Below are 15,707 nucleotides of genomic sequence, written 5' to 3' on the forward strand. Positions count from 1 at the left end.
GAGAAGTTTCAGTGGGGTGGCAGGTGCAAAAGACTGATCATGACCAGCTGATTAAGTGGAAATGTAGGCAACTTTGTCCAAGAGCCTGGCTGTGAAAGGAGGTAAAAGGGAGCCAAAGGGGAACTTGGGGCTGGGGAGGGCACATCGGCTCACTGTAGAGATGAGAGGCGGTATGTGAGCAGGGCCTCGGAGGAAAGGTGGGACTTGGGCGCAAGACAAAGATTGGAAGAGGTATTGATTACAGATAAATTGCCACTGATTGATTTGAAGTAACAGCCACCCCTCCGCATGCTGGACAGGGAACGAAGTGCCCCACATACATCATCTCCTTTACTTCCTGTCCAGCCCTTTGAGGAGGGGACCAGCGCTGCTTCCACTTAGGGATGAGAATGCTGAGGATCAGAGAGGCTGCCTCACTGTGGGTGCCTGTGTTTATGTCCAGGCCGGGAGTCAGCCACAGGAAGAATCCTGTCATCACACAGCTGGAAGGAAATTCAGACAGCTGGTAGAATGCCACTTTTTAAAGTAGTTAGAGTGCGATGATCATTCCCCCCCTTTTTTTTTTGTCTTTTTTTTTTTTTTTTTTGCTATTTCTTGGGCCGCTCCCGCGGCATATGGAGGTTCCCAGGCTAGGGGTCGAATCAGAGCTGTAGCCATTGGCCTACACCAGAGCCATAGCAACGCGGGATCCGAGCCGCGTCTGCGACCTACACCACAGCTCACGGCAACGCCAGACCCTTAACCCACTGAGCAAGGCCAGGGACCGAACCCGCAACCTCATGGTTCCTAGTCGGATTCGTTAACCACTGCGCCAGGACAGGAACTCCCCCCCTTTTATTAATACCTAACTGTGAATATCCCTGTCCAACATTTAGTGAACATGGCTCAAGTATCAAGGTCGCCTTCTAATGGACAACTGTTGTATTACAGACTTCTGGTTTCCTTTGATTTACTAAAAAAATTCTGGAATTCCCAAGGTGGCTCAGTGCTCATGAATCCAACTAGTATCCCATGAGAACTCGATTCTATCTCTGGCCTCACTCAGTAGGTTAAGGATTTGGTGTTGCTGTGAACTGTGATGTAGGTCACAGATGCAGCTTGGATCTGGCTGTGATGCAGCTCCCATTCAACCCCTAGCCTAGGAACCTCCATGTGCCTCGGTTGCAGGCCTAAAAAGACACACACACACACAAAATTGAGTGCCTCCTGTGCCCCAGGCACCATCCTAGATGCTGGTGGGGTGATACTAACAAGACAGACATGGTCCCTGAGTTCCTGGAGCCAGACTTGACATGGGAAAAAAACCGGGCGTGTCTGGGGACTCGAGAAGACAGGGAGAGTGGCCTGGACCAGGCTGGAGGGAGCACGGCTCAGCAGGAGGAGGGGCCACATTAAACAGGGCCTTGACATCCAAGATGAAGGGTTTTCCCTTTAAGTGTAGTACGTCTTGTTGGAGAATGAAGTGATTTTATATCTTAAAGTCACAGGGGCTGCTCTGCGTGTGGAGGATGGATTACTGGGAGGGAAGCAAAAGTGTAAGCAGGGAGCGCGCCCAGTTAGGAGATCAGTGTGTCCAGGTTAGAGATGATGGAGGCCCAGACTACGGGGCTACGATAGATGAAGTCCTGGTACATTTATAATCAACACTGTACTCCAAAACAACTCTAGCGAGTTCCCCCCTAAAGGTGGGGTAGTCAGGCCATTTACAACATTTTGGGGGCATATATGTTAGTGTTTCATGTAATTAAAGAAGAAATGTAGCCTTTGCTAACTCGTCCCACGTCTGGTTAGTGGTTACACAGCAGTGAGTTAGGAGTCAGGAATTTCATTTGGGATGGAAGGCTCGCCACAACCTGGCTTCTTTTAGGTTGTCTCTGGTTTTTTTCAACCATGTGTGGTGCACATATGGCAGCACATGCTGAGTCACAGGCGAGACACCTGCAGACCAGAGAGGCCTCCAGTGTGTCCTGTGCTGCGGGGAGCCAGCGCCGGCTCCATGCTGTGACATGGTAGCACAGGAGCCAGTACAGGCCACGCCCCATAGGCAGCTGGGCTCCCGCCTCCACATCACTCCCCATGGCCCTGTCCTCTTTCCTGCTGCCCTATCAGACTTCAGTGAGGTTTTTTTTTTCTTTGTCCTTTTAGGGCCACACCCTCAACATATGGAGGTTCCCAGGCTAGGGGTCCAATTGGAGCTGTAGCCGCCATCTACGCCATGGTCACGGCAACACGGGATCCGAGCTGAGTCTGCGGCCTACACCACAGCTCACGGCAACGCCGGATCCTTAACCCACTGAGCAAGGTCAGGGATCGAACCCGAGTCCTCATTGATGCTAGTTGGGTTTGTTAACCGCTGAGCCACCACGGGAACTCCCAGTGAGGTTTCTGATTCTCGGCTCTGTCTTCTCCACTTCGACCAGCTCCAGTGCTGCCTGCATGCTTATTCCTTTTCTCTCCTTCTCGCCCTGCGTGGGCGTCCGCCCTTTGGCCCAGCATTTAAGGGTTGGAACGCACCTTCTTTGCCTGGTCTTCATTGGCATGTGTCTCCTCAGACAAGCCTCTCCCCTGCTTTCATCAGTTACAGCTCAGCCGTGTGGGGTCTTGGTAGTTCTCATCCCCTCCAGTCCCTGTGACACTGGGTTTTGAGTAGCAGCCAGGCCCAGAACACACTTCACAACCTGCCACATGGCCTTCTCTGGAGCACAGTCACCTTGGGTTTGGGAGGCGGCAGAGCAGAAAAGCGCAGGCTCTGGGCTGAGATATGACTGGTCTCCAGATTGGACAGAGAGCTGTGTGATGATGCATGGTGACAGCTTGTGTAAAGTGCCACTAGAGCGGATCACAAATAAATCCTTGCTTAGATGATGTTTTAACTGAAGCAGATCCTGGATCAGGTCTCGAGTAAGGCAATTTTGCTTATCCTAGTTTGGACATCTTTGTTTATAGGTCACAAATATATCTTACACTTTTGCTTAAGAGTTCTGTATTTAAACATCTATCAAAGTCCTGTTCCTGGTATTTTCAGTCTAACAATTCTAAGTGCTGAGGGAGGAGATGACTGAACCATATTATACAGAAAAAAAATAGTTAAAGAAAATCTTCAAAGAGGTTCCGGGGTACTTTCTTGGAAGAGGAAAGGTGTGTCCTGGTATCTTTTGAACCATCTTTCTTAACTTCAAAGGCCTGTCTTTCTAGTCACCATTAAATTACTGCAGATTTGTGTCTTTAATATGTAACTGTTTCAAAAGTGTGAGAGTGTTTTTCAAAGGTGAGGAAGTTGTAACTCTAGTGAAAGAATTGAAAATTCTGGATTTAGATCACTTCCCCGTTGTGTCAGATTTCTCTGTGCCATGGAGCTACTGAAGTGTGGACACCACATCTCTGGACATAGAGTAGACAAACCAATAACGTGTGTGCACAGGAATGGTCTGGGAGGATCATCAAATTGTTGAGAGGTTATCCTTGACAAGGAATGTGGGCAGGGTTGAGAGTGGAGGGGCTTGAAGGAAGAAGACTTTCATATATCACTGCCTACATTTTTCTAAGATATTACTGTGTTTATTTTTCTAAGATTTGAACTTTTTCAAGAATGTATTCCTGAATAACTTTTGTAATTAAGACAATTTTTTTATAATTTAGAAAAATTACTTCCTTTCAGGAATTCCCATCGTGGCTCAGCAGTAACAAACCCAGCAAGTATCCATGAGGACTCAGGTTCAATCCCTGGCCCACTCAGTGGGTTGGGGATCCAGTGTTGCCATGAGCTGTGGACACAGCTTGGATCTGGCATTGCTGTGGCTGTGGTGTAGGCTGGTGGTTGTGGCTCTGATTTGTCCCCTAGCCTGGGAACTTCTATGTGTCACAAGTACAGTCCTTAAAAAAAAAAACAAAAAACTTTGAGATCTATCTTCCTATGTAAGCTTCTCTTCTGATTGAAGTGGAAAGAACTGCTATGTGTTCCCCAGTTTTTTTTTGGGGGGGGGTCGTTTTGTTCCTTTTTTGTTGTTGTTCATTTGAGCATTTTATGTTTTTCTGAAGATACTTTGGGATAGAGGTTTACCAAACATAAGCATTTCCAAAATGGTATCCAAATATTTAGCAACTCCCTGGCCTGAATAAGGAAATGATTATTCTCACTGAGGCTGTGGCACTGGGGCCAGTTCCTCCTCCAGCAGAAACAGTGGGGCAAGCAGAACAGACTCCCTGTGAAGCATTTGCAATGGATGGGTGTGCTTTAGAAGAAGCCAACCACTTGGCTGTGGCCTCAACACTTCCCTTTAGTGTGATGGACCGGCCTGCAGGCCTCTGCTGCCAGCTACTGGGTTCCTAGCCAGAAGCTCCGAAAATCTGGAAACTTTATATTGAATATATTTACAGGAGCAACACTTGATTCTAACTGTGGCCCGTTGTGCGTCTGCCTCTGAAAGTGCCTTCTGCTTATTCAGGTGCAGTTCATTTATCCTCTGCAGCCGTATGTTTTCCTGAGCAAAATACCCACTGACATTTCTCCAAAAACACTCTCTTTATGACAGAAATGGGAAAGGTAATAGGAAAAAAATATTTTTTTTTTCATTCTTGGGTACATAAACTAATTCAAGCAGGAGGTTATTCCTGTAGAGCCTATAACATTGACAAAAGATGTCTCCTTGTATGGATGTTTTTAAGAAACAAAAGCAAGCAAGACTTCACCAGTCTATGCCAATGTCAGTGGCAGAGCCTAGAAGAGAATTAGGAACCTTTGAATCCCTTCTTTAAATCTAACCAGAGCTACTGTGTTCGGAGGAAAAAGATTGTATGTAATACCAAATTTATTCACCTTTCAAACTGGGGCCCAGTATCTATAGATGAGCAGGTATTTGGGGGAGTGGGGAGCCCCTGTGTGCAATGTGCCAGTAAGCCTGTGCTCCGTGTGGCTGGAGGGTCCCTGTGTGGGAGACAGGCATGTCCTCGCCGGCTTGGCCCCCGCACCTCCCAATATATCTACATCCCAGATAATCTCACCTGCTGGGAAAAAGCAGCCTTTCTCACTGTTACAGCTACAAATAAGGTAAAAATGGCTAGCTATTTTCTGAGAAATGCTAAAGAATAAATGTGTAAATTTCTATAAATACAATTCTTAAAGGAAAAACAAGAAATTTTGCTTTTAAATAACTAACAATAATGCTTGTTTTAAAAATTTAACAGGTTTTTTTTTTTTTTTTTTAATTTTCTTTAGGGCTGCACCCATGGAATATGGAACTTCTCAGACTAGGGGTCTAATCAGAGCTGCAGCTGCCAGCCTGCACCACAGCCACAGCAACTCGGGATCCGAGCCGTGTCTGCTACCCACACCACTGCTGACGGCAATGCCGGATCCTTTAACTCACTGAGCGAGGCCAGGGATTGAACCTACAGCCTCATGGATACTAGTCAGGTTGGTTTCCACTGCACCACCATGGAAACTCCTAAATATCTAAAACTTATACCACCGTATTCCCCAAACTGGAAGCTCTGTTATGTGAAGGACAAATCTGGGTGGCATATTTTCATTGTGCAAAGGACTAGTAATGATAAGTGCATACAGTTTCAGAGGTAAAAGTTTTAAATCAAATGTTTTAAAAAAAAACAAAAAGTAAATCATATATTTGATGAGTGCATTTGAGCTGATTTCAAAGAGCTGTTAATCAAAGAGCAAATACTTATTGAGCACTGACAAGGTACAAGATCCTTAAGCCTTATACTGTAGTCCCAAGATGACTTTTGTACACATTCTGACCTCAAAGAGCTTACGGCCTAGAAAGTATATACAAAGTATATAGAAATAGACTTTCCTCTTGTTCCTTAATGCAAATACTGACGAAGTGTAAGAAAGTCACAGGAGATGATTATGGGAGTTGATTATGCATATAAAATCAGAGTGAACTGGGTGGGTGAGGTGACTAACCGGTAACCACTTAAAAGTCCTAAGGATGTCACTCAGTAATCCTGACACTGCTCCCTTTTCCAGAGAGCTGAGGTGACATTTTGGTGTCTGTCCTAGGTCCTCTCCTTTTTTTTCATTGGTCTGATGTCCATGATGATTCCGCTGTGCAGCATCTTTGGGGCCCTCATTGCTGTCTGTCTCATCATGGGTCTCTTCGATGGATGCTTCATTTCCATTATGGCGCCCATTGCCTTCGAGTTAGTTGGTGCCCAGGATGTCTCCCAAGCCATTGGATTTCTGCTCGGATTCATGTCTATACCCATGACTGTGGGCCCACCCATTGCAGGTAAATTATATTAAATTATAGCATTTTCTCCCTTAGGTCTCACTTATATGTTAAACATATTACAGTGTATTGGTTACTCAAGTCTCTTGCTTTTGTATATGCCATATCTATAACATAGTAAGACCAGCTGTGGATGGCACATTGGAAAACTTTGCTGAGGAGCCCTTCTTATCCTTATTGGTAAAATACGCAACAAAATGTGGAGCAGTTTGCTTCTGTACTTTAGTTTTCATAGTTCCTGTATATACTTAGTATGTCTTTTCAAGGAATAGGAATGTGATTTCTTTTTTAGAAGAGGTGAAGATTCTTTCTGAAAGGTTTTTAAATGTGTATGCTTTGTGTAAGAGATCATATCCCTCTGAGAAATAATGAAAAATAAGGGTAGGAACCACCCAAATATCCATCAGGAGATAAATGGATAAACAAAATATCCATACAATGGAGTATTAATCAGCTATAAAAAGGAATCAAGTACTGTACTAATACATGCTACCAGGTAGATGCACTTCAAATATTATGCTAAGTCAAATAAGTCAAATACAAAAGGTCACATAAATGGACTCATATTCAGAATAGGTAAATCCAAAGAGACAGAGAACAGACTGATGGTTGCCAGTGCGGTGGAGGGAAGGGGGATTAGGGAGTAACTGCATAATATGTATAGAATTTCCTTCTGGTGTGATAAAAATATTTTGGAACTAAATCAAGGCAGTAGTTGTACAACACTGTGAATATGCAAAATGCCACTAAAATGGTGAATTTTATGTTACGTGAATTTCAGCTTTAAAAATCTTCTGAATGAGGAGAGTTCCCATTGTGGCACAGTGGATCAACCTACATCACAGCTCACAGCAACACCAGATTCTTAACCCACTGAGCAAGGCCAGGGATCGAACCCGCAACCTCATGGTTCCTAGTCGGATTCGTTAACCACTGAGCCACGACGGGAACTCCAACCTAAGTTCTAAAGATGATAGTCTCCGTCCGTGTAGAACCATCCAGTTTCCCACCTCTCCCCCGTGTCACATATTACCTACAGTATTTTTGCATCTAACTTGCTTAGTTTGTCAAGGTTTCCAAGTCTCCAGCAGATTACAAGCAGCACTTCATAGGAACGGTGTTTGTTTCTAGAAGTGAATCTGACAGACAGACCAAGAATAAAAGAGGAATTTTTCATGTTTTGGGTTCCAATTTTTCTTTTTTTTTACTTTAGACCATGAGGTTGAGGGTTTGATCCCTGGCCTAACTCAGTGGGGTTAAGGATCTGGCATTGCTGTGGCTGTGGTGTAGGCTGGCAGCTGTAGCTCTGATTGGACCCCTAGCCTGGGAACCTCCATATGCCATGGGTGCAGCCCTAAAAAAGCAAAAAAAAAAAAAAAAATCTTCTGAACGATAGTACAAAGATGTTTCATGTTCAGTATTAATTGGGTACCACTGTAAATTATCGTAAGATTTGATAAAATTATAAAATTTAAATGTATGTACTATTATCTGTGTCTGGTATGTGAGAGGCTCATTTCAGTTCATTCTCACATTCAGAATCGCACACATCTGCAACTTTGCCAGTTGGGAACCTAGTTATGAATCAAGCAAGCAGAGCCATGACTAAGCAGACCAAATAAAACCTAAGGTCTTTTTTTTTTTTCCCCTCCTTTTTTGACCTTTTCTAGGGCCACACCCATGGCATATGGAGGTTCCCAGGCTAGGGGTCGAATCGGAGCTGTAGCCGCCGACCTACCTGGAGTATTTCTATTTTTATTTTTTTACAGAATAAAATACATACATTTACACACAATTACATTCACACAGATTATTATATTGTGGATCTTAAGAAACAGATTAAGTGACTCCCACTGGAGAAGTGGAATGGAAAATATGCTGAGACAAATAGGAAATTTATTCTATACTTTATCCCAATTTTATGGCTTTCATCTTTACTACTTAGTTTTATCTATTACATTTCAATTTTTCTTTAAAAATTAGCATTATATTAAATTGTTATATTATGCAACTAAAATTTATAAAGAAGAAAGCCTTATATACCATTAAGTATTTTATATAGCATAGTAAAAAGAATAACAACTGGTAAGCATAACAAAAATAATACACCCTCTGAAAATAAGTAAAATATACAATGCATAAGTTGGTTAAAAAACAGTGTAACTATATAAATATGTCCTCACAATTTGTTCCATCTCATTGATTCTTCAATAAAGGCATTACACCATTCTAGGTGATGTGATAAACAAGACATTATAGACTTTACATTGTACCATGGATAGAAATGGTTATTAATAATACAATTGTAGAACTGTATTATTTAATTGTACAGTGGCATTATTTAATTATAATTATCATAAGTTCTTTGATGGAGAGGAAATCAGAATCAGATCTAAGAAGACTTCAGCATTCCAAGAATGATGTCAAATGACCCCCTTCATGGTGGATTATGCACTTATTTACTATGAGATATATTTCTTCTCCAGAGATTCCTTGTTTGTGTATCAATTGTAGATTTTTGGCTTGCAGTTATTCTGAAGTTTTGATGTAAGAGTCTATATGTATATGAGATTGTTTTAAGTTGTTGTTCTCTTAATTGCAAGTTCATCTCTAGTGTCCTGCATTTGTACTCACCTCTTCTCATGATTTCTGATTTTGATGGTATAATTGCGCATAGATGATTTCATATCTTTACTGTATATATACCTTTACTGGTGAGCCTTGTCATTTGTGGAATTTTTGTTTCCTGTTGCTGATCTTTTCTTTCCTGCCTAGAGAAGTTCCTTTAGTATTTGTTGTAAGGCTGGTTTATTGTTGCTGAATTCTCTCAGCTTTTGCTTATCTGAGAAGGTTTTTATTTCTCCTTCAAATCTGAATGAGAGCCTTGCTGGGTAAAGTATTCTTGGTTAGAGGTTTTTTCCTTTCATCACGTTAAGTATATCATGCCACTCCCTTCTGGACTGCAGAGTTTCCGCTGAAAAATCTTTCAATAACCTTATTGGGGTTCCCTTGTATGTTACTTGTTTCTTTTCCCTAGCTGCTTTCAAGATTTTCTCTTTGTCTTTAATTTTGGTCAGCTGGATTATTATGTGTCTCGGTGTGTTCCTCCTTGGGTTTATTTTATATGGTACTCATTGTGCCTCCTGGATTTGAGTGAGTGGTTCCTTTCCCATGTTAGGGAAATTTTCGGCTATTATCTCTTGGAATATTTTTTCTGTCCCCTTCTCTCTCTCTCCTCCTTCTGGCACCCCTATAATACGGACGTTGGTGCATTTAACATTGTCCCAGAGTTCCCTGAGACTCTCTTCATTTTTTTTCAATCTTTCTTCTCTTTTCTGTTCTGCATCTGTAATTTCTTCTAATCTGTCCTCCACCTCGCTTACTCGTTCTTCTGCCTCCTGTATTCTGCTGTTAGCTGAGTTTTTTATTTCAGTTATTGTATTTTGCATCTCTTCTTAAGTTTTATATCTTGTATCTCTTTGGTTAGTGTTTCCTGTAAGTTATCCATCTTTGTCTCCAGTTTCTTTCCAATGTCTTGCATCATCTTCAGCATCGACAGTCTAAAGTCTTTTTCCTGGAGGTTGAGAATCTCCTCATCACATAGCTGACTTTCTGGGGTTTTTCCTTTCTCCCTCATCAGAGTTATAGTTCTCTGTCTTTTCATTTTTATAGGTTTTTGATGTGGTGACCTTTTTATAGATAATAGAGTTGTAGCCTCTCTTACTTCTGGTGTCTGCCACCCTTGTGGCTGAAGTCTGTATGAGGGGCTTGCTGTAGGCTTCCTGATGGGAGGGGCTGATGCCTGCCCACTGGTAGGTGAAGCCAATTCTAATCCCTCTGGTGGGTGGGGCTTAGTCTCTGGATGGGATTAGAGGCTGCTGTGTGCCTGAGGGGTCTTTAAGTAGCCTGTTTACTGAGGGGCGGGGCTGTGATCCCTCCTGGGTTGTTTGCCCTGGGGCTTCTCAGCACTGACTGACGGGTGGGGCCAGATTTTCCCAAAATGGCCACCTCCAGAGAAAGGCACTGCTGCTGAATATTCCCGAGAGCTTTGCCTTCAATGTCCTTCCCTCACAACAAACCACATTCACCCCTGTTTTCCCATGATATCCTCCAAGAACTGCAGTCAGGTTTGACCTAGGTTCCTGTGGAGACCTCACTCTGCCCTGGGACCTAGTGCACGTGAAAGTCTGTGTGCCCCTTTTAAGAATGGGGTCTCTGTTTCCCCCAGTCCAGTGGAGCTCCTGTGCACAAGCCCCACTGGCCTTCAATGCCAGATGCTCCAGGGGCTCTTTCTCCCCGTGACAGATCCCAGCATGTGAGGGTTTGATGTGGGGCTCAGAACTCTCACTCCTGTAGGTGAGTCTCTGTGAGCCAGTTAGTTTTCAGTCTGTGGAGCTTCCCACCCGGGAGGTATGGAGTTGTTTATATCACGAAATCACCCCTCCTACCTCTTGATGTGGCCTCCTCTTTTTCTTCTGGAGTAGGGTATGGGTTTCCGGTCCATTTGGGTGAAGAGTGCTCAGTCTTTAGTTGTGAATTTTGTTGTTTTTAGGAGAGAAGTTGAGCTCCAGTCCTTCTATTCTGCCATTTTAATCCCGTCTCTGGGTTCCAATTTTAAATAGTTTCATGTTATTTCATAAACAGGCCCAAGAAAGATTTGATGTAGACCTTCTGAAGTCTGAGAAAAGTCTGAGCTTGGTGGTCCCATCCACCTTCAGCTGAAGTAGAGCCTTTGGCCATGTGTCAGAATAGCTCAGGTGGCCTCTGAAGGGTTCTGAGAAAGCCAAAGTTTGGTTGCAAATATTTTTTCCATGTAATATCTTAGGAGGAAAGCCCAGAGGCCTGTCAGAGACTTAGAACAAGAAGAAAGAAATGACATTGTTTTCTTCCTCATATCAAGAAAAGGTTTATATTTCAGACCCATTTCCTTAAAAATGTCTGCTGAGGAGTTCCCGTCGTGGCTCAGTGGTTAATGAATCTGACTAGGAACCATGAGGTTTCGGATTCGATCCCTGGCCTTGCTTAGTGGGTTAAGGATCCAGCATTGCTGGGAGCTGTGGTGTAGGTCGCAGATGGGACTTGGATCCAATGTGGCCGTGGCTGTGGTGTAGGTCAGCCGCTACAGCTCCGATTCGACCCCTAGCCTGAGAACCTCCATATGCCTTGGGAGTGGCCCAAGAAATGGCAAAAAAAAAAAAAAAAAAGTCTGCTGAGATATTTGAACTAGTCCTGCTGAGATGAAGTTACTAGGTTGCCGTGAGGCCATCGGTGTGACTAATGTGAGAACCCTAAGGGCCATACTTGTTCTCTCTTGGTGACAGTTTTTTCCCTTCCCAGGGTTACTCCGTGACAAGTTGGGCTCCTATGATGTGGCATTCTACCTCGCTGGGATCCCTCCCATTATTGGAGGTGTTGTCCTTTGTTTTATCCCTTGGATCCATAGTAAGAAGCAAAGAGAGATCAGTAAAACCGCTGGAGAAGAAAAGATGGAGAAAATGTTGGAGAACCAGAATTCTCTGCTGTCAAGCTCATCTGGAATCTTTAAGAAAGAATCTGACTCTGTTATTTAATGACTTATATACCTCCACCAGACTGGACTTGCTTTCAGAAGTTTAAGCAAGTTTTCCTTTTATATGAATGGCAAATTTCTTATTTTTTTAATCACATCCTAGGAATAGCACAATAATTGGGAACTGGAACCCTTATTCACTACAAGAACCATTTTCTGCTACTGAATAGCTGTCCCATATTTCCGTGAGTCTGAGGGCAGAGACTCAGTTTTCATGGACAAGAAAACACGTCTCAAAGTCAAATATTGCAAGAATATAAGCTATCTCAGTAAAAGCAACTTTGGAAACTGTGAACGCTATTTAGCTTGTACAAATATTTAAAATACCTCAAGCTATATTAAAAGGGTTGTGGTTCAATTAGGGCTGGGGATATTGTTTGTTATCTCACATGGTGTTTTTATTTTTGGTGTTTGTTTTAATTTCTTCTGCTATTTGGAAACTTCTTAAGCTTGGATTCTAGATAATAGCAGATCTACTTCCGTCTCAAGTCTATGTTAAAACTGCTATGTTAAATAAGCTATGGAATTATTAAGTTATTCCATCTTGCTCCAGTGTCAAGAGACCTTCCTGGAACAGGTGCTAACAGTGTATTCAGAATCAGTATGTGCAGATGAACAGGATCCTGTTTGTAAGGGCAGATCAGGTCAGAAACCAGACATTTCTCCCAGTGACAATTTTTCCCCTTCAGGTTTGCAGTGTGTTCTATTCAAGTAACCAGAAACACCCCAAATTTCTGAATTTGTTTAAATTATAACAATAAAGTAAAACAGAATAATTAAAAGATAGTCTGGCAATTTTAACTTAGAATTTTTCTGACTTCTGAATTCGTTGCGCTAGGACCTGATATTTAAACAAAGTCTTGGGAGTTCCTGTCGTGGCTCAGTGGTTAGCGAATCCGAGTAGGAACCATGAGATTGTGGGTTTGATCCCTGGCCTTGCTCAGTGGGTTAAGGATCCAGCGTTGCCATGAGCTGTGGTGTAGGTCGCAGACGTGGCTCAGATCCTGAGTTGCTGTGGCTCTGGCGTAGGCTGGTGGCTACAGCTCCAATTTGACCCCTAGCCTGGGAACCTCCATATGCCGAGGGAGCGGCCCTAGAAAAGGCAAAAAGACAATAAACAAACAAACAAACAAAGTCTTACCAAACATGTTACCAAGTTGCAGTTTTAGGCACAAATGGGAAAAAGAAAAAACCATCTCTGAAGAAAATATCTATTTCTGATGAGATCAGGCACATTCATGGTGATGGCTCTAGATGAAAACATCAATTTCTGAAAGAATTACTCTAATTGGTTTATGAAATTAATGGGTTTTAAAAGGTTAAAAGCATGTATAAAGCTAAACAATTCCTGCATTTTCAAAACTTCATGGCAAAAGCTTACTTGTATGTATTTATCCTAGTGTGTCCCCCGCCACTAACATTCCCTGTATTTTTTCCTATTTATGCAAAGACAAATGTACAAAAGCTCTTAGAGTTTTAAGATTTAATTAAAACTGAAGTCATGCCATGACCCATACTCATCTAAAAAACAAAATGAACATTTCCCTCATCCCTCAAATTATATTCTAGTACATTTTTATTTCTTATTTAGGCCTTTAAAAGTTAATAATATGCAAAGCTGGAGTTCCTGTCATGGCTCAGTGGTTAGCGAACCGACTAGCATCCATGAGGACATGGGGTCGATCCCTGGCCTCGCCCAGTGGGTTAAGGATCCGGCGTTGCCTTGAGCTGTGGTGTAGGTCACAGACGAGGCTGTGGCTGTGGCATAGGCTGGTGACTTCAGCTCTATTTAGACCCCTAGCCTGGGAACCTCCATGTGCTGTGGGTGCAGCCTATATATGCAAAGCATATTTAAACCCTAAATATAGATGTATAACAAATCTTCCTCAAATGTAGCTTGTTTACCTCAGAAAAATGTTGTCTTTTTCTAAATTCTCTGTACGAGAGAGAGAGAACTGTAACCTGTTGTCTCCCTGCTTTTCATTTCAGCTTTGATCCTTTGTGAAAAGCAGGGTCCTTCCATTTCTTGTCTCTGGCTGAGGACAGAGACGCCTGGAAAGCATATGGATTCCTAGCTGTTGATGGGGGAGGGGGCAAGCAGAGGGAGAGGGAAACGAGGCTGTTAACCAACAGCCTGAAAACCTAGAACTTTTCCTTTCAGCATCAGCTTTGCTATCTACAACCTCAAAGGTTCAAAATATAAATGCTAAATGTGGAATTTATTTGTAATAGGCATTTCCACCCCCACCCCAATGGCAGGAGGAAGTTCCCGGGCCAGGGACAGAACCTGCACCACAGCAGTGATAATGCTGCTACTAGGCCACCAGGGAACTCATTAAATAATTTTGATGGTGAAGACATTCAGCAACCTATTCTGCCATATACACAGGTGCAACTTATTACTTCCACATTTCATATTCAGGGGACTTGGATAATGTGGTTTTTTTTTTTTTTTAAGTTCTGTTGCATTAAAAAAGAAATACATTTTGATCATACTGCCTTTTCATGTTCTTATTTTAAGCTTCTACAAAATGATTTAGAAATGATAATGTGATATCAGTTTCTTCACTTATTCGTGCCCAGTTATACAAAACATTATTTCCTCATTATTATTAGTGCTTTTGCGATTAGCACGAATATACAATTAAGAGCAATTATCAAACCTGCTATTATATTTTCTTCTACAGTTTCAGCACAAACTTCTCACTCTCCACTCCCCCCCCCCAATTTTACAGAGGAATTGGATCTAAAGTAGAAAATTTATTCTGTAAAGACCTCCAAAATGTTTTTTCTTTCAAAATGCGGCAGATTTTAGAGGGGAAAAAAAGTAGTAATATGAAACTCAGACTTGATCTTGCCTTGTTATTTTCCCATCATAAAAGAGCAATGTGACAAGTATTTATAATAAAACAAAGATCTCAGAATATTGTGTTCTGTATAATACTACATATATGCAGTTTTCAGTCTAATGGAAAGAAATAGGATCTATAGCACTGAAAAAGCTTCACTAAAATAGACTTATGGAGAGGGCTGTGCTATAATAATATAAGGTTTAAAAGTACAAAGCTAAATCCCATAAAATGCATATTTAGTAATATGTGTGGTACAAGTTCTAAAAGTCTAAAATGTACAAATGATGAAAATACAAAAAAACTAACATTCACAAAGGTTTTAGACCAAGAAGTATTACTCAAATCTTTCAAAGTAAACCCTTTCTAATTTCTGAACAGAGTATTATTATTGCAGTTAAGTGACCTGATGGGCCTACATTTTTTAATTCAATTGAAGACATTTTTTTGAGAGGAAAAGAACAGAGAATTCTGCTTTCTTATCTCATCATCCTAATTCTGATAGGACTCATCAAATTCTCCAAAGGTTTGGCCATTGAGTCCAACATAAGAAGAGGAGCAATTATTCCTCTTTCTAGAAAGTCTGCACTGGATACTATTGGAACAGATGCTCAGGGATTTTCCAGAAACATCTTGGTTATATTTTTATTGCAGTGGATATTGTTGGGATGCATCCATTTCAGTAACAATAAACTACCCAGATGACTGATACTATATTCAAAATTTATAAATCTTCATAAATCATCAATACTTTATAGCTCTGCCATAAGACTTGTAATTTCCACAGAAAATTGTATAATGCTTCTATTAGGCTTCAAATTCAATTCATAAACAGAAATAAGACTTCATTTGCGTTCCATGAACATATGCTATCTGCTAATACATGTTCGCAGTCGATCCCGTGGGCTCTGCCCAAGTATGGAAAAACCTTTAATACTATTAGCTTCAACTTCCTACACTTTTAAAGTCAATGTACACTTAGTTGTAAGGTAAACATATGCTTACTTCTGGTAATCTAATCCTTTTAATTGCACTTAACCT

General features: G+C 41.8%; 1 protein-coding gene across 1 annotated transcript in view; it reads left to right on the forward strand.

Moving 5' to 3' along the window:
• SLC16A10 (solute carrier family 16 member 10) overlaps nucleotides 1-12,603 on the forward strand; it is a 133,053-nt gene extending 120,450 nt beyond the window's left edge. The window contains 2 exon segments of the mRNA XM_047762800.1: nucleotides 6,020-6,248; nucleotides 11,586-12,603. Coding sequence (XP_047618756.1) covers nucleotides 6,020-6,248; nucleotides 11,586-11,818 — 462 coding nt within the window. The 3' untranslated portion in view covers nucleotides 11,819-12,603.
• Nucleotides 12,604-15,707: the final 3,104 nt, after the last annotated feature.

This window comes from Phacochoerus africanus, chromosome 2 (assembly GCF_016906955.1).
Source record: "Phacochoerus africanus isolate WHEZ1 chromosome 2, ROS_Pafr_v1, whole genome shotgun sequence".
In the NCBI taxonomy this organism is placed as follows: Eukaryota; Metazoa; Chordata; class Mammalia; order Artiodactyla; family Suidae; genus Phacochoerus; species Phacochoerus africanus.